This window comes from Lissotriton vulgaris, chromosome 1_1 (genome assembly GCF_964263255.1).
Source record: "Lissotriton vulgaris chromosome 1_1, aLisVul1.2, whole genome shotgun sequence".
In the NCBI taxonomy this organism is placed as follows: domain Eukaryota; kingdom Metazoa; phylum Chordata; class Amphibia; order Caudata; family Salamandridae; genus Lissotriton; species Lissotriton vulgaris.
Window position 1 is genome coordinate 1,749,917,886 of NC_141685.1, and position 24,861 is coordinate 1,749,942,746.

At 41.8% G+C, this 24,861-nt stretch overlaps 1 protein-coding gene across 1 annotated transcript in view; it reads left to right on the plus strand.

The window, feature by feature from the left end:
* The window catches only part of HMGA2 (high mobility group AT-hook 2), a 290,944-nt gene that overhangs the window by 207,243 nt on the left and 58,840 nt on the right, over positions 1-24,861 (plus strand). The window contains exon 4 of the mRNA XM_086919034.1: positions 12,894-12,926. Within this exon, the coding sequence (XP_086775160.1) occupies positions 12,894-12,926 (33 nt within the window). The remainder of the gene's footprint in view (positions 1-12,893; positions 12,927-24,861) is intronic.

Below are 24,861 nucleotides of genomic sequence, written 5' to 3' on the forward strand. Positions count from 1 at the left end.
CGGCATTAGGATTTTAATAGTGGGGGGGATTTGTCCGAGTTGGAGGGAGATAGGGACACAGCCTGTGGCAAAGGAGGTGTTGATGAATATGGTTCAAGATGGAGCGATGATGTGCTTAAGGTCATTGTTTTTAAGTTGATTGTAAGAGTGGTTGGTTTCAAGGGATGTGTTGGTGGGTAAATGTGGGGAGTAGTCAAGGGGAGGTGTGGTAGTAGGTAAGTGTAAGGAGTAATTAGAGGTATGTTTAGTAGTGGGCAAGTGTAAATTGGTATTAGGGGATAAGGGAAATAAGGTATGAGCTGTTGATGTGATAACAGCAGTATATTGTGAGTTGGTAGGGATTTGAGTTAACAGGAAAAATTGATCAATTTTGGCAATTTTTTCAAAGAAGAAGTTGGCAATTTCTTTGCATTTATCAGTTGAGGCCGACTGTTTTAGGAGGCAGAGAATGTTTGGTTACAAATATTGTTGAACAGTTCTCTAGGTCTATTTTTGGCCCGGTCAAGTTTTGAACAGAAAAAGGATGCCTTTTCTTTAAGAATGTGCTTTTTGTATGAGGGATGTGTCCCGTCATCACGTTTTCGGCGGTCTGATTGCCTGATTACAATCTGTGCGGTGAGACCGCCACAAGACCGCTGCCACCGCTGACATTTCAGCTACGCTGGCGAAGTCAGGCCCATTGAGGAGGTCCCACCAAGCTTCCTGTCGACCCAATCAGGACAAGCCTTTCTGTCCCCCTTTTCCTGGCGGAACCACTGCCATGAGAGATTTAGCGGAAAGGCAGGTTAACGAGGCAAATAACTGGTTCGAGGGTGAATGTGCTCTTGGGAAATGTGACCAGTACTCATGTTCTGCCGTCTAATGCCTTTGGATTGTGTGCACGCATTGCTTCTTTTGCACAACCTAATGCAAGGAAGCAGTGCCCCCGACTGGCTGTATGCACTGTAGCATGGCTGGCATTGGCTTTCGGTACATTAGCAGAGCAGAAGCATGCTACCACGCAGAATCTGCTGCCCACACACCACCAGCCTTACCAAAACTAATGATATGGTGGGCAGCGTTTCTGGACAGCCACCATGGCAGGCTGGCGGTAAAACCGCCCAAGTCATAATTGACCCCTTAATCAGTTGACACAAAAAACGCTACCAACACCTTTTTAGAGTTGGAAAAACATCCCCAATTTTTCAAGGTGAAAAATATAACATTTTAGAGGACAAAGGGGATGCTTTTATAGAGGCTATGAAGTCTTGTGTCACTACTTAGGAAGGATATACTAAAGAGAGCAAGAGAGAGAAGGCAGGAATATTTCCTTATGTTGAAGATAACATCAGTGCCTTATAAAGAGAAGCAAGTGGAACAAGAGTACTCTTCAGACCATCTTCAGGAGGACAGTGCATATATAGAGGTGAATGAGGGTAAAATCTGTGAAAATATTACTCCCATATTCCAAGACTATTACCCAGAGGGATACCCTGTTAGACCATCACCTCTGCTGGCTGTGTCCATGTATCGCGCTTCCATATACATGTAATAGAAACCTTTTGGGTTCATTTAAACTGGATGGAAAGGAGGAGTCTTTCTATATTTTGGAGATGCTTGGTGCATTAAAAAAAAAGCCAAGTGTTGCCATAACTGCCAAGTGTAGTTCAACAAGGCAAAGAATCATTAACAAATGATGGAACATCCAAGGTGATTACGTCTAGAGCAAAGTGTAAAGGTATATTTAGGTATATTTGAGATTCAGTATATATTTTCCATACAGAGTAAAATACCTGAAGTCTCTCCACTGGCATGAAAGGAATGACAACCTTAAGTACTGTGTGAGGATTCATTCTAGCACTTTCTCAAAAGCTTTCATCTCATATTACTGTAGAGATATATTTGAGCACTGCACATTCCCAGAATTTAGACATTCTGGGGATATTGGAGGAAAAGCTTCTTAAATTTACACCCTCCCCCAAAGGCAGCATTGTTATTGGGTCTCTGCAGGTCCATTTGGCCGTGTTCCTTTCTAGTTTGTCTCTTTCGTAGTCTACCAAAGAATAGATCAGCCCCAAAAAATGTAAGCCAAAATAGAAACAAAAAATCGCTTTGGCATTTGATGTATGTAGAAGTGATGCACTTCGACATGAACGACTAAAATGCCCAAACAATAGAACCCTTTGAGGGGCCAAAGTGAGGAAGAAGTGAAAATAGAGGGGGTGAGTAATTGCACCAAAAAGAGTGCGAGCTCCAGACCAAGTATGAAGGTGTGAGAAGTGTTATGGCCTATTGAAGGACTGTCTCTGCCCCCCCCCCCCTTTTTTTAAATCTTTTTTAAGCAAGGCGAAAAAGTCTTTAGCCCTCAAACACACATACTTCAAGGAATGTTCACATGTGCTCAGAAATTTAGGAGTAGGGATTTTATGAATGTAGGACTTTGGCATTGGAGCATTGATGTGCTCACCCATTGTGGGACATACGCTGCTCTTTTCCCAAGCCACGGTGGAGTCTCCTGATGAGGCGACAGGAAGGCTTCGCGAAATCCACCCAAGCCCCCTCGCTTTTAATAGGAAGCAATGAGCGTCTTTTTCGCTGCACATGGGGTCGTGGGTCAGTTGCACCGGGTAGGCGGAAGAAAATGCCTGATTTCCATATTTTTGTCTCGGTTTGACCTCTGCAGTGCTTCCTCTTTATGTATGTTCTCCGCTTAATGCCCTCTATTCTTACTGTGAAGGCGTTGAGCTGGCCCTTACCCGATGATTGGCTCTAGGACAGTTGATAGACCGGTGCTCCCAAGAAGCAAATGGAAGGAGCAGCCGAAAATAAATATTCTCTTCTTACAGCTGTCCAGCCCCGCAACATTTGATATGGATAGCGAATGAATGTCTTCCCAACTAGTGTAACAAGGGTGCCACGGCCATAAGGCAAGAAAGGAAATGGGCCCCTTGTCCCTCTTTAGGTAATGAAAGGCGGCTATATCTGGGGTTCAGAGGGACCCTCGTGCTCCTTGGCACCGGTGCCACTACATCTGCTGCAGTATGCACCCATGCACCTGTTGCTGAATCTAGCACACCCCCTGTGGTCAGGGAGAGAGACTGCTCACATTTCCTGGTTCTGCCATATTTTGAAAGGAGATGGTCTCATTCCTTCGAACCCACTATATTTTCAAGACTGCTGCGCGGAGGATAATCTACGACTCCTTGGTACACTGTATTTTGTTTACACTTTGCGCGAATTTGGGTGCAATGGAGGGTTTAACAAATTGAATGCCAATCTCTCTCTTTTTTATTGTATTTTTAGTATATCTTCTTCATATGATTGAACATGTTTATATCAATTTTTATCAATATTATTAAATTGCATATGTCATCATAATATTTTGTTATATTATCTTCTTTTTCTTGTGTTTATCTTTTTATATTAATTTGTGCCAGATATTTACATTGTTAGTGCCTGGATATTTTACTTTGCTATTAACGGGTTTAACAAATGGATCCACGCTAGGGGATTTTATTCACAGGAGAGGGTGGTTTACCACAAACGAAATTGAGGCAAACTGGCCATTCTGCTGGGATATTTCCCAAACTCTCAATTTGTCTGTTGACTCTAGGGATTGAAACTGCTGGTGGCTTTTACCAGGTAGGACATGGCATCTCGTGATGCGCTCTCTGTCGACAGTGAAGTATTCCTAAGCAGCCACAACTTCTGCACCCACCCACTGTCTGATTATATGCGTTCCGCACATTGGTTTTAGGGTTACAAATGGGGCAGTGCACGAAAGGGCAATGATCACCGAAAGATTATAAAGAATTACCCATGCCTTCATCCTTTCCCCTCAAGGGGTTCATCCCCTTCCTCTATAGGGAACAACCAAAACCAAAAAGGGCTCTGCACCCTTCAGCCACCTGATAAACTTGCTGAAATGCACTTCGCCTCTGGTCCCATGAAGGAGTCCCCACCCAACACAAACACTGGGGTCTCGGGTAAGAGAGACTTCTGTCCTTGCCTGCCTCCAAACACACCTTGGTGCTATGCGAGAAGACAGGCCTCTACCCTCTCACAACCTTCCCCCACAAAATATTTGCTTTCGTGGCGCAGGTGAGCAGGCACCATTGTGGTCCAAGTCCTCCACCACATACACAACTTTTCCCACTTGGAAAGATGGGCAGGCTCCTTCCTCTTCTATTACCTGTTGTTGCTCCTCGCACGCACAACGAATTGCCCAATGAAGGCGGGCAAGCACCTGGTTTTGCCACTTGCACCCTTTCCCCCCTCAAAACATGTTGGTCTCTGTCAGAGGTCCCCCTCTCCCCAACCCCCTTGCCACCTCCCATTTCAATTTCATCCAAAGTTTTGACCACAGGGGGAAGGATTGGTGGAGATTGGGGATGGTCAGAGTTGAGGGTCAGAGGCGGCAAAAAAGAGACATGGGCAGGAATGGGAAGTGGAGGAAAAGTCAGTTACAGGGTGGAGCAGAGGAGTAGCTGTGATTTAAAATCTCTCCATGTGTGGAGTGATCAGATCATCCAGCCCTGTTTGCATTGTTCCTTAGCATTCATTCTCATTATAGAAAATTAGAAATTGTGCATGTCCAGTTATAAATAGAACTACCCAAATCAGAATGCTAAAACCTCAACATTGACCATGGTGAGCGTGTTGATATGCATTTCGTAAAGAAGAAAGACTTCTCAGCCATCCTTTCAAATAGAACCCGTGCAGTATGACCTGCAGCAGACAGGAACAACAGCTCCAGTGCAGCCCCAGCAAGGTCATTGTTCCCTCGCAGACGCAGAACAAATGCGGCATCGGGGAGAGCGGTGTGTGGTTCCCTCACAAGTGTTGATGCGCATCAGAATAATAACAACTTTGTTGAAGAGCAGGTGGGTGGGAGCCATGTGTGCTTCTCTCATACAAAAACAAGCCCAGCCTTGGCAGCAGGACCACAAGCTTCCCTCACACAGAGATCGGGCACAGTCTAGAAGACAACAGTGCAGTGTCTGCATAAACACTGACCTTCTATACATACAGCGGATACAAATTGATAGCAAGCTTCCATGCAATGATGTGGTGGCTGTTCCCTGCCTTACATCCATGTGAGGGATATTTTATAAGGGACACATTAACGTAGAGAACCGGCTACACAGAAAGAACAAATGTCCGTCCTAAACCAGGTCAGGACATGCGTATAGTGTTGTTGTGACCAAACACCCACAGTCATATGAATATTAACAGCCCTACACCAACCACATAAAACTTTACTCATAAAACTACCGAGAATCAGGGGAGCCCAGCAGATGTTGCAGAAAGCAAGCTGTTGGAGACTGCTGCTCAGGGTGTATCTTCAATAAACTACTGTAAAATATTACAGATACAAATCTGTAATGTAAGAGGGGTAATTATTGGGAGCATTGGTAGACAAGGTCAAACTTCAAGTACATGCACCCATGTGTCACACACGCACATGATCCCCAATGCCCACATTATGATCAGTTTAAAATGTTGATGCTCTCCCACATCTGAAGGATTTGCTATTCTGAATGTAAATGTGAAAATGATGCGCATGAAATGTAGGCCTGAGTAAAATTTCCATTACACGGGCATAAGCTTGTGTAATTCCAACAATTTAGTGTGGCGTGATTTTCCCGAGGTTATTCTTCCACATCATGCCAAACGCCGTTTTCAGAACAATTTAGGCTGCAGGCATAAGAACAGCGCAATACCAGAATGCGAGTGACCACTGTTTACAGCACTTGTGGTTTTTGCACTTTTTTGTGTGCGAAATACGTCCTCCTATCCAAAATACTGTAGGTGCTAAAATATAGCACCAAATTCTGGTTTTGTATTTTGAGTCATTGCTTGCCATTTTGCATCGCTATGCAACTTATGCACTTTAAACACACCCCTAACTATAAGATGTTGATATACATGCAACAGCTTACATATACCACGTTTGAAAATGTAAAACACTCAATTGTTGCTTCCAAGTGTGGAGCGCTCTACCGAGGACAGACACACAGTCCATTCTTGGGCAAACCATAATAAAAAAATAAAATATATATATATATATATATATATATATATATATATATATATATATATATATATATATATCCTGGAACCACTCTCCTCGCCACTCTCCACACGGCGCTCACCACAATGAGAAAGAGAGACGGACTCTGTTACTTTTTCCTCAGCAGCCGCTGGAAATTTATTTTTTGTAAATATTTTAATCGTGCATTGCCGTGCCCTTCAGAACCATACGCGTTTCGGCGTTCTCCGACGCCTTGCTCGCTGGTAACATGCAAAGAAAACCAGCCCCACATTTCAAATGGGGCTACCCCCGTGATTGGACATCATGTGTGGTGACCACAAACAAAATACTGCTTACACGTTGTTATAATATATATATATATATATATATATATATATATATATATATATATATATATATATTATAACATCTCCAATAGTATCCAAGTTTAAACGCACGCTCAGAAGCAAGATGGTACACAGTGTCGCTTTATTGCTGTAACAGTTACAGCAATAAAGCGACACTGTGTACCATCTTGCTTCTGAGCGTGCGTTTAAACTTGGATACTATTGGAAATCGAATGACTGGCGGGGCTCTGCCAGTGCAAACGCGCCACCAGACTACGGGAGGTTCCCCCGCAAACGAGCCGTGGAGAAGGAGCATATATATATATATATATATATATATATATATATATATATATATATATATATATATATATATATATATATATATATATATATATATATATATATATATATATATATATATATATATATATATATATATAATATATATAATGTTAAAAAGATTCACAGCTAAGCCACTTCTACACGAGGAGTACCGACCCTTATCACATTTCTGCTGTACCGCAGCGTGACAGTGCAGTTTCAGCTGAGACAAGTTTTGCTATTTATATATTTTTGCCTTCCAAATTTCTCTTCCCACCCTATCGGCAGGCTCAACGCATAAATGGCAGTCCCTAGAGATTTTCCAAGAAGTCTGGTCCTCTGTCATTTAGGCCCTACTGAGGTCTTTGTAACACAATGAACTGGAATAATCTCAGTGAGCAGAGGAAGGGGGTGAGCTGGGGTCCCGTCAATAACATGCCGAGAGCTTGACAAAGGACCACTGGACCACCACTGTCAAAGAAAGCGCCCTCTGATCCGAACGCACAGGATGCTGTCGTTGGCGGGATGGCAGAATTTACATTTAGAGAAATACGGTTTTCCTGAAGTTGAATTTTATCGGTCGGTAAAATACTCGGTTATATGTGTCCTTTATTATGAAAAAAAAAACCTAAAATGTCTTTAGGACAAATGATCAGTTTATGATTGGAAAGTCCTTGGGCTTTTCTAGGATGCAGTACTTAAAAGAGGCTTTGTGGCCCTCTTCCAAGTAAATATCCCCCTAAAAATGAACTGCTTGGGACATTTAAGGTGGGAGATTCTCTCCAAAGCCCCAGGGTTATGTCTTCTGCAGATACATTTTGAGAGGCAAGGGCTGATTTTTTTTACTGTGGAACGTGGAACACAAGGTCTTGAGCTCTGTACCTCAAATTTCCTTGACATGACCTTTGATGGAGCTTAGGGTACATTATTTTTAGATTTATTTTTTATGGCATTGCATATATTATTCTTTTTTTGTGTTGTCTTAGCCCCTGTTTTTAGGCTCTTTCTGAAACTGTTGCAAATGCCAAATAAGAACTTGTGGGTTGGTGTGTTTGCAGGGCCATGGAATCAAGCCACTTGGTTTGTTTCTTTATTTCCTATACAACCTGTAGATTCATAGAATGTACGATGAATAATTTGCGATTGATAATTTGGTGACACTGAACAAAGCAGCTAGCAGTGTATTCTGTGATTGGAAGTAATGTAGGGGAAAGAGATTATTCACGATGAAATGATAGCGTATATGTATGTAGGGATGCAAGGTGGCAAGACCTGCTGCTTCCTGTTATCCCAAGATGCCCTGATGCCAGAGGAATCCTTTGTTATTGCAGAACATTACTTCTTGCTATATCCCCTGTGAATAGAAACTCGGAAGGAACGCCTGGAAGCGGACTTGGACAGGATATTTCAAAGTACTTTATAGAAATGGCCCTTTAAATTTACTGACTGTACACTTTCTGAAAATAAATATGAATCTGTAGGGGTCTGAAAGTTGCCTCGAGTTGAAAAGTTGCTTTCCCCAGTTTCTGACATAAAGTCATCTGTAAACACAGCTCACCCTAAGTGAATGAAAGTGTTTCCAGGGCGCAGCGCGGCTGCCAGGAACGCGCACAGGCAGCGCCAGTGCCCGTCCAGTGCCAAGACTTGCGTTGAGGGGTCCGCCGTCTGGTGGTCCTACGAGCAGAGGCCTCTGTGTGGAAGGGCAGCTGGCAGGAGCGCACTGACACATACTAGGCCGGCAGCCAGCGCTGGCCCCGGTTCAGGCATTGTGCTTCCCACATCATTGAAGTGTCGGGAGCTAATTCATGGAAAGCTCGCCTAGTTGGCACTGGCTGGCCTTTCAGGAGGTTTTCATTGAGTCGCGGCTCGGCTGCGCTCCATGAATGCACCACGCTTGGCCACGAACCACGCCGGGGCTGCGGTGCATTAATACGAGACGCAGTGTAGTGGGCGAGTTTCCCACTCTGGTACTAGGAAATCTGATTATTTAATGTTTTACTTTGCTGAGCAACTCATTAAATTAACTTGGCTCCACTTTCTAAATGTGAAGGATGCGTTAGGAAAGAGGTAACTTCAGTTAGTGTAGTCTCGTCCCCATGATCAGTATGTGCAAATATAAATAAATCATTTTGCTTTGCTTTTTTTTCTCTTGCACAATGTTGTTCGTGATGCAACTAGTCATCACATCTGTTTCATTCCATATTGTCCATAGCATAAATGGTTCAAACTGAAGTTGCTCATTTAAATTAATTATCCTCCTAGTTAATCCTGACTACCCCAGTTGACAAAATTATATGATCCTGTTCAAATCACTTTCTATTCTGATGGTTCCTCTCCTTCGTTGGTTAAAACTGGGAAACTGTTTACCCACCAAAAGTCTGTTCTCACTTGGAAGCATCAATTGCTGATTTAGGTTGAACTAAATCAATACGGAGGCTTATTCTCTGTAGGGGCAGGTAGAAGCCCCCTGCTCTTTTCAATGGAGTGAAGTAATTGGATGGTGGACTTTCGAATAATACAAGTGTCTGCTTCCTGACGACACAGGAAGAGAAGAACAGTCTAATGGTTTGTTCCTTTATTGTTGGCTGAAAGATACATGGATGTCCTAGAACTGGACAAAAATGCCGCACTGGCACGCTGAGTAGTGTGCAACGCTGTTCTGAGCACGCCTTGACTCGCCAATTGGAACTTGTGCTACAGTTTGCACAAGTGTGTAAGGAAAGGAAGAAGTGTATAAGAGAACTTCTTATCGGACCCAAAAGTATTCCTTCAAATAAATATTTGAGAATTGGGTCAGGCATACACTTGGCTAAGTTGTCATCAAAAGGCTGCGCGCTGTTATGTCATAAGGATGGGACATGGACAGCTCCTATGTGTTTCCCTAGTGGAGTCTGCCCACTCACTTTACTTACTCTTGTCATTTTATTCCTACTAATGAAAAAAACTATGCCACCCACTGACCTTCTATCGAACTGAATAAACTAGTCAACAGGGCAAAGAAATCTCTTAAAATTCGATCAATTAAGTTATGCGGACATATATTGTGGGCTGTCCACCTTTTCTGTTTTCCAAGTAAAAGAATGTGTAATTATGTTTGGCAGTGTTCATTGGCAAAGGAAATTAATTTACAAGAGGCATGATGGTGTCAGTTAGTATTAGTGTTGGGCATGTATCATTAGTGTGGCGGGGTTGGCACAATAGGAGTCCCCCGCTTCCCTGGCCTAGCTGTCTTTTCTGTTTAGAAGAGTGTGTAAGTAATAGGTCGGCCTATAATGGGGGATCTCTTGGTTAAATGATCTGCTCTGATGTAATGGTGCCTCCTGTTGACTCCAGGGGGCTCTTTTATGCTGTGGTACCCTAGCCTATGGCACACAGTTCTTATGTTCTCTTTCAAATGATGTTGCATGTAGTATTGAAGTTGACAGAACTAGGAGAAGGGCGCGTTTGTCCGCCGTAAGAGCTGAATGGCTTTTTGGAAATGCATAGGGTTTAAGCATGGAAAGAACTGGAGGATGCAACATGGTCTGGGCTGCTTAGAGCGAAGCCTGCTAAACCTTCTTCTCAGAACATGGCCAGAATAATGAGTAAGCTGGTCTATAGTCTCATCGCTGCGTTGGCAGGATGCCACCCTTGCATGCGCATAAGCAGGACCTTCAGAAGCAAAAGGCCTTCCGCACATGAGAGTATTTAGGAAGTTCAAAGAGCACTGGGGCGATGAAACTTGTACATGGCCTTTGGGCAGGGGGCAGAGAGTAAAAGCCGTCTATTGAGGTAAGGCACATGAACTCAAAGGCAGTAAAATGGCAAGTGACAGAAATTCAGTATCTTGAGAGTGCCAACAGAAGTTAAATTTAGAGTTTGATCTGCATACAATGGCCAGAAGTCAACGAATGTTTCCAAACGACAACATAAAGACATTCTAGTGGGCATAACGTTTCATTTGTAAGCTACTAGCCAGTCAAGGATGTCACTTACCACAGCTCTGGTATGCAGATCGTGCAGTGTGCAGAAGGCTCAGTCGTGCACAGAAACATTCCAACATGTGAAGAGAATGATTGGGAAATGTGTGACCTGTCAATATATTAATCCTCATAAAATGTTAAATAAAAGTAATGTTCCAAAATGTGTGACCTGGCAGTTGCATATAAGAGAAGTAATCAATCACTTAAACAGACCCTTTCATATCGGTTGCCAATAACGATGTGGTATTTATAAAGAATAAGCTTGTCTCTAGAACATAACGATACCACTACACACTTCTCACATTCTACGCTGCATAACCAAATTCACGCCCCTCTTCTTGCTGTGCTCTTTGTGTTCCCATTTGTTGTAAATTTGCTTCCAACATGCCTATTTTTTACTAACTTCACCAGAGCTTTACATGCATTGGCATGTTCTCTTTGTCTTTCGCTCATTGTTACCCAAGTGCTTGATGTACCTCTGTAGGAGAGAAGATGCTGAGGATGCTGCTTTATATTGGCTGGGTTTAGCAACCAATGCCGCCTAGGGGGTACATGTAAAGCGGGATCTATGATGCTGGTGGATAAGAAGCCGCTTGCCCCACCAGTAACAGACAATATTGGTTTCGCTTCTTGCTCAGGTTAAGACATCCCATGGTGTGCTATATGGTGTTTTTAAGTACTATAATATTTAATATCAAGAGTTGTTACATAACCTATGTTCTATGTCAAGTGTTCTATGATCTTTTTTCTAAGTGCTCTTTACCGATGTAGCGATCTCTAGGTACTGAAAACTTTAGTCCATGTGGACACTTCATTCTATACAATTAACTTGAAGGAGGAAAGTGAACTTTGATGATGCAGAATGCTTCTAGAACAGAGTTCTGAAGTGTGGCATTGACACTCTTCTATCTACAGATGATCATATAGCGCATTCCAGAGATATTTTATATCTTAAATGGGGGGTTCTGGGTTGTAGAAGGTCTTGAGTGTAACATGTATGGTTCTCAGACAAGAACTCAACACATGCCAACAAGGTTTTTCAGTCGGCTCTCATAGGTGAATTTCTGGAGACAAACGAGGAGCAGCATTTGTTTTTCGCTTGCAAATAAATTATTCGATGTTCTGTCTTTGATAACACCTAATATTCAAACAGGTGGTAAAGATACAGTTTGTGCTGTGTGCTATTCATGTCAATAAGAATGCTCTAACAAGAAAAAGTCTAGCAGGAGCAAATTATCAATAGACAAATCATATCCGTCAAAGATTTAGGAAGCAACAACCAACTAGGTCAATATCAAAGGATTCGCAGCAATGAAATATGTACTTTAAATGCAGTGGTATTTCTAAAACTATTTTGAAATGTTCATACATTGCTATCTGTCCAATATATATTATTCAGCAGGTAGTGTAACTTAAAGGAGGAGGCTAGTGTGATGCAGATGCTTCCTAAGTTGCTTATAAGATCACCCGTCACATTACCGATATTGTCCTGTGGGATATGGGCTTCTGAACCACAAGCTCTTTTTGCACCTACTAAGAAGGCAGCAGACTTAAAACAACCCTTTAGGGACTACTGACACCAGTGTATTAAAGACCTTTAAGCAGCGATTCTTAACTTTTTGTATTCTGTGATCCCTACGTAATCATTACTAGAATCGGGTGTCCCCCACTTAGTATTTATTGGAATCCAGGGACCCAGGCCAAGCAATTTCAATGATTTGGACTGGAAAACAATACACAAAAATACGGAAACAAGCATTTGTCAAGCCAGTACGCGAATGTTGAAATATTTAATTTAATTCATCAACAAATATAAAAAAAGTCAGCATTTTAATTTTATTGGGGGAAGATTGGAGCAAAGGCCACCCTTTGTTTATACTATGTTCTGTTTGATGCACTGCACTGCTCCCACGAATTAATCAAAGGATTCCAACCTAATTTAAGCCTGCATTTTAAAATTGGTTTACATTTGCTGAATGTTTTAAGGAATTCAGTTTTACATGTTGCTTCTTTATTTATTTACGTACACCTTAAAAATTTATTAATATTATTTAATTTTCTAAGCAGTCACAGAACCCCTGAGTCAGGGTCGTGCTGCCTTTCAGCACTGCAGGGACTGTCACATGTGAAATTACAGTGCATTTATATTGACACTAGTGTTTCTGATTTATACATTTTATACACGTATACAAGTTGAAATGAACTTATTAGCAACATTCTAACCCATTTCTTTTTTCTCCATTTTAGCCGCAGCAGGTGGTCCAGAAGAAACCAACTAAGGTAAGGCTTGTGTTATTGTCACAATTACTACAGTAACCTAACTAGTTTTAAGGTCTCTACCTCGCTAGGCACTCACATTTAAACAGATATATTGGCCTTTAGGATTTTTTGTGAGTTTTTGTGAATTTCTGTGACATACAAAACTTCTGTTTTTGACTGAAGCTGAAATTACAAGTTTGGTGTTAATTCCAGCCACATGTCCACCTGCTTAAATCTCATTGATCTGTGGCCAGAAAAAAGTCTGGAATTTAGGAAAATATGTGGATATTAGGTTGATAATCCCAACTTCGGCTTGCTATTTCAAATTTCATATATACCTATAACAGGATAACTTCTAGTCCACCAGTAATACCTACACCCCATTGATTCCAGGTACAATATTACCTCCCAGAAATAATGGCAAATGTAGCCTGAGATCTAAATGTGCTGGTATATGATTTACTTGAAAAAGCAAAATTTCAGTATACCAAATTGAAGGATGTAAAACGTTTTGTGAGGAAAAAAACAATTAGTAAAATTGAGGAATTCAGCCACTTAAGTTTTTCCAATGGCTGAGCCATTATCCATGAGCCAAAGAGTGACTGTAGCCCTGTAGGCTACCCAACTGCCGTTACTCAGTGTCCCTTCCCATTTGATGAAGCAGTTATGCACAATGTACAGGATCTCAGCCATCATTTTATCTTGGCTTTTAGCTGAACGGAGAGTGTGGCTACCTAGCCTAGACAACGGAACTGATGGTCTTGTATGAAAACAAATTTTCACTTTCTCATTAAGGGGATATCATGAATGTGATATAATTGTAGTTCAATATTAGTGACCTCAAAGGAGCGTCTGGCAACCGAACATGGTCTTTGTGCTCTTCCTCTGCCTTGATGAACTGTTGGGCCTGCTATGGAAGGAGACACAGACATGGTTCTATGGTCGCTAAAAAATCTATCATCAGATATAGCTTGACATCCCTTCAGACCTTTCTGGTCAGACAGTGACTAGGAAGGGTGGAAGGATACTACTCTGTGGTAAGCTACCTTGAGCTGCGCAGATTATGCAAACAGCATCCACACTTGGCATCCTCTTCGCCTTCCTTAGCAGTTCCTTCAGTAAAACTGTTCAGTAGCTGTTTGGGCATAAAGAGAAAGCAGCTGGGTTGGTGGGTATGTGCATCTAATACATAACACCGGGTGTTGATCTTTCTTTTAAGGAGGTAGTTGCAGTAGCGGCCCGTGGTGGGAGTGCTGCTCGGTGTTGATGTGGGGCGGGGGAGGGTGGGGGGTAGTAAACTACAGATTACGCCCAATTAGAGGTAAGCAAACATATAAATAAATGAAACAAATTTTGTTGGGCGCGCTGCATCGCATTCCATCAAGGAACTCCTCATGACCAACTTACTTTTCTTCTATGTAGTTTCATATTTAGTTTGACTCAAAGTATGGTTTACTCATTTGCAATAGTAGACCTTTTTGTCACCAGTTCGCGGGACAATTTGTTTCCAATCCAAACAGTGGAGGAATCTTCCTCCACTGTTTGGATTGGAAACAAATTCCTAAAATGGAGAGGACTAATATTTAGACAGAAGGATTTTTTCTTGTTGCTGTCTCTTTAATAACTTTAAAAAAACGCTGCAATGCGCCAACTAAAATCACTTTCCCTTGAGCCAAATTAGAGTAGTTGCTCCTATTGGAAAACACCAAGTTACAATTTTTAGGCCGACGGTTCTAGGGGCGCTGCGCTTTGCATTATCGCTGCATCTGAGCCACCCAGCATAGTTCTTGATTCTGAACGGGAGTATCGTTAGAACAGTCCTACTTCCATTTTCAAACAACAGCCTTGTGTTAATGAGCCCGACACTGTGTAACAATTAGCGCTATGCTATATCCGAAGGCCTGAATGGATGCCAGGGACGGCAGTCCTTAATTATGCAAGGAAATACAAATATGTTATGAGACCGCAGATCACTTACCTCAATTTTTCGAAGATACATCAACAAAAATCACTCCGTCGGACGCTCACTCGTTATTCCAATGAATGTGCAATTGCGTGATCTCGTGATAATAGAATGCGTGTTTATCATGCCATCTTTCGCGTGAGATTCTGGGAGTTGTAGTTCCAACTCTATGATCGCTTATATCTTTATGAAGCAAAACAACTTAATTTCGAATAAGGAATTGTTTTGGCTGTAGTTATCATTCTCAACGTTCAAATTAAAAACGTGTTTTTCAAAATTGTTGACAAAGCGTAAAGTTTGCGAAATGGTGACAAAAAGGTCTACTATTGCAAATAAGTAAACCATACTTTGAGTAAAACTAAATATGAAGCTACATAGAAGAAAAGTACTTTGGTCATGAGGAGTTCCTTGATGGAATGCGATGCAGCGCGCCCAACAAAATTCGTTTCATTTATTTATATGTTTGCTTACCTCTAATCGGCCGTAATCCGTAGTTTACTAACCCCCACCCTCCCCCGCCCCACGTCAGCACCCAGCAGCACTCCCACCACGGGCCGCTACTGCAACTACCTCCTTAAAAGAAAGATCAACACCCGGTGTTATGTATTAGATGCACATACCCACCAACCCAGCTGCTTTCTCTTTATGCCCAAACAGCTACTGAACAGTTTTACTGAAGGAACTGCTAAGGAAGGTGAAGAGGATGCCAAGTGTGGATGCTGTTTGCATTATTTGCGCAGCTCAAGGTAGCTTTCCACAGAGTAGCATCCTTCACCCTTCCTAGTCACTGTCTGACCAGAAAAGGTCTGAAGGGATGTCAAGCTATATCTGATGATAGATTGTTTAGCGACCATAAAACCATGTCTGTCTCCTTCCAGAGCAGGCCCAACAGTTCATCAAGGCAGAGGAAGAGCACAAAGACCATGTTCGGTTGCCAGACGCTCCTTTGAGGTCACTAATATTGAACTACAATTATATCACATTCATGATATCCCCTTAATGAGAAAGTGAAGATTTGTTTTCATACAAGACCATCAGTTCCGTTCTCTAGGCTAGGTAGCCACAGTCTCCGTTCAGCTAAAAGCCAAGATAAAATGAGGGCTGAGATCCTGTGCATTGTGCATAACTGCTTCATCAAATGGGAAGGGACCCTGAGTAACGTTCAAAGTTTTAGCAGGCACTTTCAGCTCTGTCTGCCCCAGCCTGCCTGTGCTGTTTCCCTCCATACAGTTACATTGCCCTTTAAAGGAGAGGCTCCCCAGCCGTGTCAACAAGAACATGTGCTCATGCGGGCTTCCTAATCTGGCTGTCAAAGGAAGTAGTGATAAATTGTATAAACATCGGGGACTACATGGAAGTTCGGGGAGGATAATGTAAATCTTACACTGCATCCAGAGGAATCACTTCATTTTCCATCTGTTTCCTTCAAAATATCCTTGCAGATGCATTTTCCATGTGGCTGTCTGGATTAGGTTAGTATGGCATCCTTTACTAGTAAACCGACCTTGGAGTGGTGATGCTCAAGTTTGGTGCACTATATTGGGCACGGCTCCTTCCCTTTTCCAGCTAGTGAAGGTTCCTCGTCAAGGGTCAAACCCATCACTGGAAGGCTGGTATGGAGCCTCTGGAGCCCTGCATGGTCATGGATTTCTCATTCTTGTTCGATCGCAGCGGTCTTCCCTCTCGCCTTGCTCTCACAGAGGGCCGCCTGTTATTGCCATTTTCAAGAAGTCGTGTGGGTGAGGGTGAATATAAGTATGGTGAGAAGAGGAGAATTTATAAAGATTGTTGGCCTTTCACAAAAATGATTGGTTTTACACTCTATGCCAATCTCCAAACCTCTTTGTGTACACAAACACACTTGAACTGTATGTAACTGGTCCATAAACGCAGCTTTGTCTGTTTGGTCCCACTTTTCCACCATTTAAGAAACATTTCGTTAACCAGATTAACTCTGGTAGCTCAATGCCAAAGGATCTGAAATCAAACAAAAAATTATTCCCTAGTGTGAAGCTTTATTTCAGTTATTGAGGCAGTTAGGGACCTAGAGTAACCCTTTGATCCAAGAAATCCAACAAGCACCAGAAGAAGGATACTTCAGGTGTCTTTTTGAAAAGTTACGAGCCTGTGACGTTTTAGTTAATTGGTAAAAGTCTTACTGTGGGAACATCCAGCAGTGCTCTAAAGTGCTCCATCTCTGCCACACTAACATTTTAAGTAGTGTTACTTGTTATGTGATTTCAAGCCTTCTGCAGTGTGATTGTATTCTTTTCATTTTGGGGACAGCTGCAAACCGTGAGATGAGATGTTAGAAGTGTGTATGTTTCTGGTATCTTCTAAACCTGAAACAAGTTGTAGAGCTAATGGAGGCTGAAGAGGACCACAGCCTCGACCCCCAGGGTTGCCTTGTTATTCCAAGTCACCAGCTGCCTGGCACCCAGTACGACCAGGATAATATTAATAATTACTTGCATTTCACATTTGAAATGCAAGCATTTCATTTGCAAAAGCAGGCACCCAAGTTCCAACACAGGCCATCAGGTGAAAAAGGTAGCCCACCCCACCCACACTTCCCCCAACAGGAAGGATGTTTCAGGTGTTGATCCTTGGTAGGTAGAGAAGTGAAGGAAGTTCCTCCAGGGGCTTGACTATTAATAGTGGAATGGGTGCAAGGGCACTAGGACCCAGGAGCATTAGGAGGTCACGCAACCCAAATTCTGGCTGCTTTTTACTATCCAACCACTAGTCGGAGGCCTGCGACCCCCTTGCTTCAACATTGAGTCTCTTCCGGGAAAAATGGCATATTACACCTTGTCCCTCACCATTGTCCATTGTTTTATCAAGCATTTATTCATGAAAGGTAAACAGGGTCTGAACATTCTAATTCCAACCAGTGTCCATTATCAGATGCATTAAAAAAAAATAGCTATTTCAACCAAATACCCCCAAAATATGCAACATGAAAAAACTAGCAAGTTACCTGTGTTCTGTGTTCAAGTATTGTCATGTAAAGGTTCCTGTGACTGTTACAAATAACACAGCCTTCGGTCATGTGGTCTATGATGTTACCAGCATCACTCAAAGGCAATATTGGGCCACATTAACTAGTTATCCATAATATATACATCAAAGTCACCTTGACAAAGGCTTCTTGGAGACAAAATATTTCAGCTCACCATTAAATAAATTGCCTTATTTTTCCCCCTGGGGTAGTTTGTTGCAAAAACAAATAGGGGACTTGCAGTCGTAGTCAAAACACCAGCTCTGCTGCGGCAAGAAGTTGCTCAGCAGCAAGAAACATTAGGGCAGGCTTACTGATGTTTGGTGCAAGACAACTTGCTGTGCTGCGTCAAATGTAGAGGGCAGGAAAGTGCCATATCTATTAAGATATAGCACATTCCTGCTCTCTCTCTCTGCCGACGCACTTGTAGTTGCCAAGCACCAACACAGGCATCCTTCTACCATGGTGCAAGAGTGCCAGATTTGCAGCCAGGATTATTTTGTGAAAGAAGGGACACAGTCTGGCACATAAACAATCATCTGAGGCGTTTTCCTCTTTCTACATATGCTGCAGAATAATCATTACTAATTAGCAATTTATGAGTACAGGGTGTGCATTCATCAACTCTAAATCGGAATGTTCTTTTATTATTACATTCTTAGCCATCCGGTAGATCCCTTCTGATACCGACCTTTGAGGAGGATAAAGCAAGGTTACACATGTAGTCTATTTATATTATCTAAATGATGGGGTGTCCTTGTTTCAAATAATATTAGAAGGATGAACTCTCTATTAAACTACTGCAAGCGCCTACTCTTTGCCTCGCTTTGTGTGCATTAGCAGGAAGTCATGAAGGCAGATTCCATGATGATGAATTTTTCCAACAGTGCTAGGCTAACCTCTGGCCCCCATGGTTTGGAATGCCCAAACAATGGCTGCCAGATGATGTTTGTTTATTTATTTAGTTATGGGGCATGGGCAACTCCTGAGGGCAGATTTGCACAGAAGGTGTACACCGGATGTGGCGGTAACAATCCCATGCTTAAAATACTCCTTGCTCACTTTGAGCTTGAAATAGCAGTGGGAATGTGTGTGTCACAGCGCGCCCTATCCATGAATGACCAATAATTGTAGATCTGACAAATGGGACCTTCCCATTGCTCTTGAAAGTGAAAAAATAAGCAAGGCGTGGACCTGAGTCTGCTTCCTTTCTGTTCGAACAATCTGCAGCAGCTGTATCCTCACGCTAAAGCATGCCATATGGCTTACATTCTTTGCTAATATGAAGGAAATAGATTCTTGTAGGGGGAAAGGAGACATAGAAGCATCACTGAGGCAATCGGTTGCTTGTTTGTTTTAAAGGGACATTTGCAAAAGTTTCCCTTCAGCGTTTTTTCCAGCGCCGAGGGAAACCTCTGAAAACTGTCCATTGTTTCCATATCATTCTGTCATAGAGCTCCATGATACTACTTGTAAAACGCAGGTTAGAATAGAAATAAGAGTAAAAAAAACGCAGGATGTTTGGTAACCTGCAGGAGAGAGAACGGACCACAAGAACCTGGCAGCAAGTGCCTGGTGCTAAGCCTCCTTCGCTGAGTGGATGGATGGATGGATGGATGGAAGGCACTCAGGTTGTCAAACACATTTCTGGTGACCATTTAAAAATCTGTGCAGAAGATGTCAGGCCAGTACTAGAGATAAACACTTGTTCTTTTACCTGAACCAGCACCAGGCCATGTTTAATTTGAGTTAGTAGTTTCTGGTGCTCGGTACCGGCACTTATTTGTCAACACCTGCACTTATGACAGTTTGCCACATGGTGCTGATGTCTGTCTAATTTAGAGATGGGCACAACAACAGTAGTTATGAATTCAATATGCATTTAAAGTTACTTATACCTGCCGTCCAATCATTCTTATAGCTTTGAGGGCCTGGAGTAGTCTAAATTGTCACACTTGTAGGAGTGTGATGGTTAGTAGTAGTGGTGCGGTCATTGGGAGTGGCAATAGCTTATGCAAACTGAAGTGGCCTCCTAACGAGAACCCTGGTACATTTTTTTTAAACAAACTAAGCACTGGCACCAGGATACCCTCCTGGTTGATAGTAAGCTCCACAAATACACATAACATAACATAACCCCAACTGGGTTATTTATTCATTGAAAGGTTCAAAGAACATTGAGGTATGTGGCACTCATGCTCGTTAAGTCCAAGGTGGTGGATTGCTATCAAGATGTTTGGAATGCATTTGGCACACGTTTTAAATTAAGCATTGAAAGGTTCAAAGAACATTGAGGTATGTGGCACTCATGCTCGTTAAGTCCAAGGTGGTGGATTGCTGTCAAGATGTTTGGAATGCATTTGGCACACGTTTTAAATTAAGCATAGCTGCCCTGGACATTGATGCAGGTGGAATAATGGATAATGCTGTTTTTGGGATACTCTAAAAGGCGCTCATGAGGCTAAATGACTGATTCAGAATGGGGGTTACAAGGGGTGGGGCTATATCCACTATCAAGCCCCTTTCTCCTGGTTCACAGTTAGGTAACCCCTCCACTGGGGAAGATAAAGCAACCAGGTAAATGTCCAGCTGCCATTGGGACACAACCTTGTTGGGTGACCCAGAGCCATCAGTGGAAAGGCAAAGAGAAGACCCACAAGTTCAAAGCCATCAACATGCACATCCCATGGTCTTGGCCTGTCCCAGCAGTGTCAGACATGTCCAACTTGGGAAAGTAAAAGATGTGAAAAATGAAAAATGTGGATTGCGTGTAGGTAATTTTGAAGCAAGTGGCAGCAGAGGCACCAATGATGTAGACAGAATCACAAAGACATACTGCCCTGGAGTAGTCACTTCCACAGGCTGTTTCCATCAGAGCGCCTGGGATGTCCCCGGTTGAGTTGTGCGCTATATAAGAGTCCCATAACAATAACATTAGACAGCTTTGAAGTCCAGAGTGATTCTGGCAGCTTATTTAGTTGCTGGATTTAAGAAATAACCTGCAATAATACTTTATTTTATTTCAATTTATAAAGCGGAGCAGATACCCAAAGGTGTCAAGGCGCTATAGATCACCATCCAGAAAAAAACGCTATACCCCCAGAGACAAAAGTAGCTACTATGATAATAACCATGTCTCTCCGTGAACATATTTACTTTAGAATAGTCCTTTCTTGACATGTGTCCATGATGTAATATGGTGGATGTCAAAAGGGTTGACACTGAGTTGCACAAAAGAAAGATCAACCTATTGCACATATGGTTACCTGGTGGTAACTCTTTTGTATCCAGGTATATACATTGGCAGCAGTTCATCCGAATATTCTTTGGGGGTTGGTAGACTGCTGACATGAATTGTGACCGCCAAGCGTTGGTCTTCATAATGCTTCGTCTGAGCACACAGTACGGTGTGCTACTCATTGCAGAATGTTCTGTGCTGTACAGAGTGGATACAGTAAAGCACTAACCATTCTTGCAAGCCCCCTGCTGTCACAATCCATCAAAGTTCAAACTTGCACAGGTATTGTTAGAATAAAAGTGTTTGGGGGTTCTCTTCATGGGTCTGAAGTGCTCATTCTAGGAGACCTCTTAACCTGGTTTACACGGCCGCACAGTTTCAGTTACTTTGTAGTGCAGGTGTGTTGGGCTAGCAGGATCATTGAATTTCGAACCGATGGGGAATTCTCTCTAGGATGGCATGCTCCCCTTGTTAGGCTGGAACACAGTATTACCTCCATGCACGAGATATATATATATATATATATAATGTCCAAACCTGACGTTTTGGCGGTGCAAAGCAGGCACTGACTCCGTGGGGTCTCTTTCAGGAAAAAGTTTTTATTTTTGCAAAAGATAAAGATTCGACGCGTTTCGACGGCTATACTGCCTTGACCTATATATATATCACTCCACTCCGATGATATAGAAGTCACTTTTCAAACACGGACCCAAAGTTCCAGTTTCTTTATCGGTTTATTTGCTGTGCCGCCATAACGACGTTTCAGCTCTAGCGATTGAGATATATATATATAGGCGGGTGCTTACCGCCGAAACGCGTCAAGCAGCCTAAATGAGAGAATAAACTTATTTGGAATCAACTAATTTTCACGGAGTCAGTGCCTTACTTGGATGAGAAAGTTTGGAGTGTTCCAGATATATATATATATATATATATATATATATTGCAGTACTCCATCCACCAGAAATCCAATAGACCAACACGGATTCGGTAGACAAGCGGACCCAATTTCTGTGTGCTTTTTTATTTATTCAATTTTCTGCCCTGCAACCCATGGCGCCATGACGCGTTTCGGCCCGACCAGGACCTTGATCACATGACGCGTTACTCATGGGTAGGCGCCAAATTTAAAGTGCAAAGTTCGCAGATACAAAACATCTGTGTATTTACACATATAAAACTGGAAGACAGACTATATAGTACAATATCAATGTAAAATGTTACATATTAGCTGAAAGTGGCTACAAAATAATGTACAAATCTAAAATCCTAATATTAAAATCCAATTAATGTACAAAACCAAATACATAATAATTTACATATGTATTAAAAATAAAGATCTAAAAAAACTCTTTAATTCTCTTTAAAAAGTTTTAACTATATAAATACTGAAATTTCCCAGTAGCCACGTAGTTTAGGTACTAAAATACAGTCCGTAAATTTCTGCTGAAGATATATATATATATATATTGCCACGGTGTACTTATAGTTCAGACTTTCCATAGGAAGAGCTTTTTTTCTTTTACTAATACTTTAGCGACATCTGATAAATCTTCACAAAACATTAAAAACAAACCAATCCATTCCACTTCCTTCTTGAAAAGTCTCAGAGTAATCTGTTAAGCGGGGAATGAGAAAAAGGAATTTCCCATGAAGTTTCCACAGGGAATTTTAGACAGGGCTACTTCAAAAACATCTGAACAAATTGCCCCAAATTTGTCAGAAAGCTAAACCCTTGGTGTAAATCTGTTTAGTAGTTTGGAAAAATTAAGGTTAAAAAATAGAGATATAGCAACTTTTGGTCCCTCGGGAGTCCCTCAAGCATCTTGTGGAAGGGGAATTATTTATGTTATTTCATGAGAGGGCGCTGTCTGACTGTCGGGCCGTAACATCAAAAGAAATGTTGCAGCCACCATTACAGGGCACAGGGGCTGGGTCTCTGTGTCCTGAAAATGTTCAAAAAATTATATATAAGGGGCAGGGTATTTATACACCCTAACCTCATATATATATATTATCACGTGCAAATTTCCATGCTTTTCTTGTTTTTATTTTATCCTCGTGTACTTTGAGGCGTTCCTGAATTTCCTTTTTTAATTTAGATATTAATTCATTAGGTTCAAATTTAGTCAGTTCCTCATTGATACTTTCCATGTCTTTCAACAATTGCAAACGATCTATTTCCGCATATTTAATTAATGTGTTCATCAACTTAGTAGAAGATTCCAAGTTAGTTAAACCCCATTCTTTTAGCATGTCTGGGTGTGATTGGTCGTAACTGGGTGCTAAAAGGATTCTTAGCCCCCGTGGGACCCGCCCTTCAGCTACATACATCGAAAGTGATTTGTGCTCCCACCACTTCGTACACTCATTTCTCATGCTTTTCTCCATGCGTTTCATTATGTTCTTAATTTGTGCCTCATTCGATAGCGGAGCTTGCTGTGCATTTGGTGCAGTTCCTGCAGTTGCTCCTTTCCTTGCAACATTTGGCAAATTGTGGAAAAGCTTCATCAAAGCCATTTCCCTTTCTTTGACTGTCTCGTCCGACATTCTTGCACTGCCTAGGTCCTGCTGTATTGCCTTTAATTCTGAAGCTGGATATTTAAAGTGCGAAACAAATAATGCGTTTTGTTCGCTCTTGTTGCCAAAGTCCTCCCGGCCACCTGTATCTAAATACCACACTTATACTTTCACTCACCGCGTTGTGTGTTTCTTATCGGCATGCACGCCTCAGCTTTGCCGCTGTTGTTTTTCCTCGCGTTTAAAGCTCGTCTCGGCGTGTTCCTGACGACGTTCCAAATGCGGTGAACAAACGAAAAGTAGGTGTGGCAGTTTTCTCAGGCAGGGTCCGTGGCGAAATTCTGTTATTACAGATGCACGAAGAGTTGGTTGGGACCCACGGACGTCTTAAAGGGAGTGGATTTGTGGCAGAGGCAACCACCCTCCGCGGATTAGATCAGCAGCACAGGTCACTCCTAAATCACCAATGACTCGGAGATTTCACGAGGAAAAGACCAACGAATCTCAAAGATGCTTGCAAAAGGTACTTTATTTCATGAAGGTCACAGCAGCGTTAGCAGATGGCACGTTTCGGGCGGTTGCCCTTGCTCACATCAAAAATATTTTCCATCATGCCCTCTTTTTAACCACATTTGTATACACCATGTGATACACAAATAATAAACATAAAGAAAATACTTGTGGGTCACTTTGCAATACACCATAAGTTTAACATAAATTCAGAGTGGCATATTATGTTCGAAGTTAGAATAATATATTATTGTTTTATGGGTGTCATCCATTCATTTGATACCTGCATAAATGCTCAGTTTGTAAATATCGATTCACGAAAACTGCAATAAAGTGCGTTGTGCTTGCGCTATTAAGCATGTGCAAAAGAGTGCCAATAAATATGTTGCAATATCAAAAATTTTCTATCCTATTCACAATATAAATAGATATAAAACAAATTTCAATAAAATATGCATATACAAATCTCCATACACATTACGTCATAGTTTAAAAGTAAAACTGTACATACTTAAAAACCTTTTTGTTGGATAAAAATGTATTATACAATTTCATCATTTCGATATATCTTTTAAAGTGCAATAGTGATGTTGTAAACTTGACACTCAAATGTGCAATATAACGCAGAATATTAAAGTGCAATTTTGGATCCTTTATTTTCGTTGAACCGACTACCCGAACAATTGGGGACATCTAGAATAGATGTCAGCCCCTATTCCGTGAT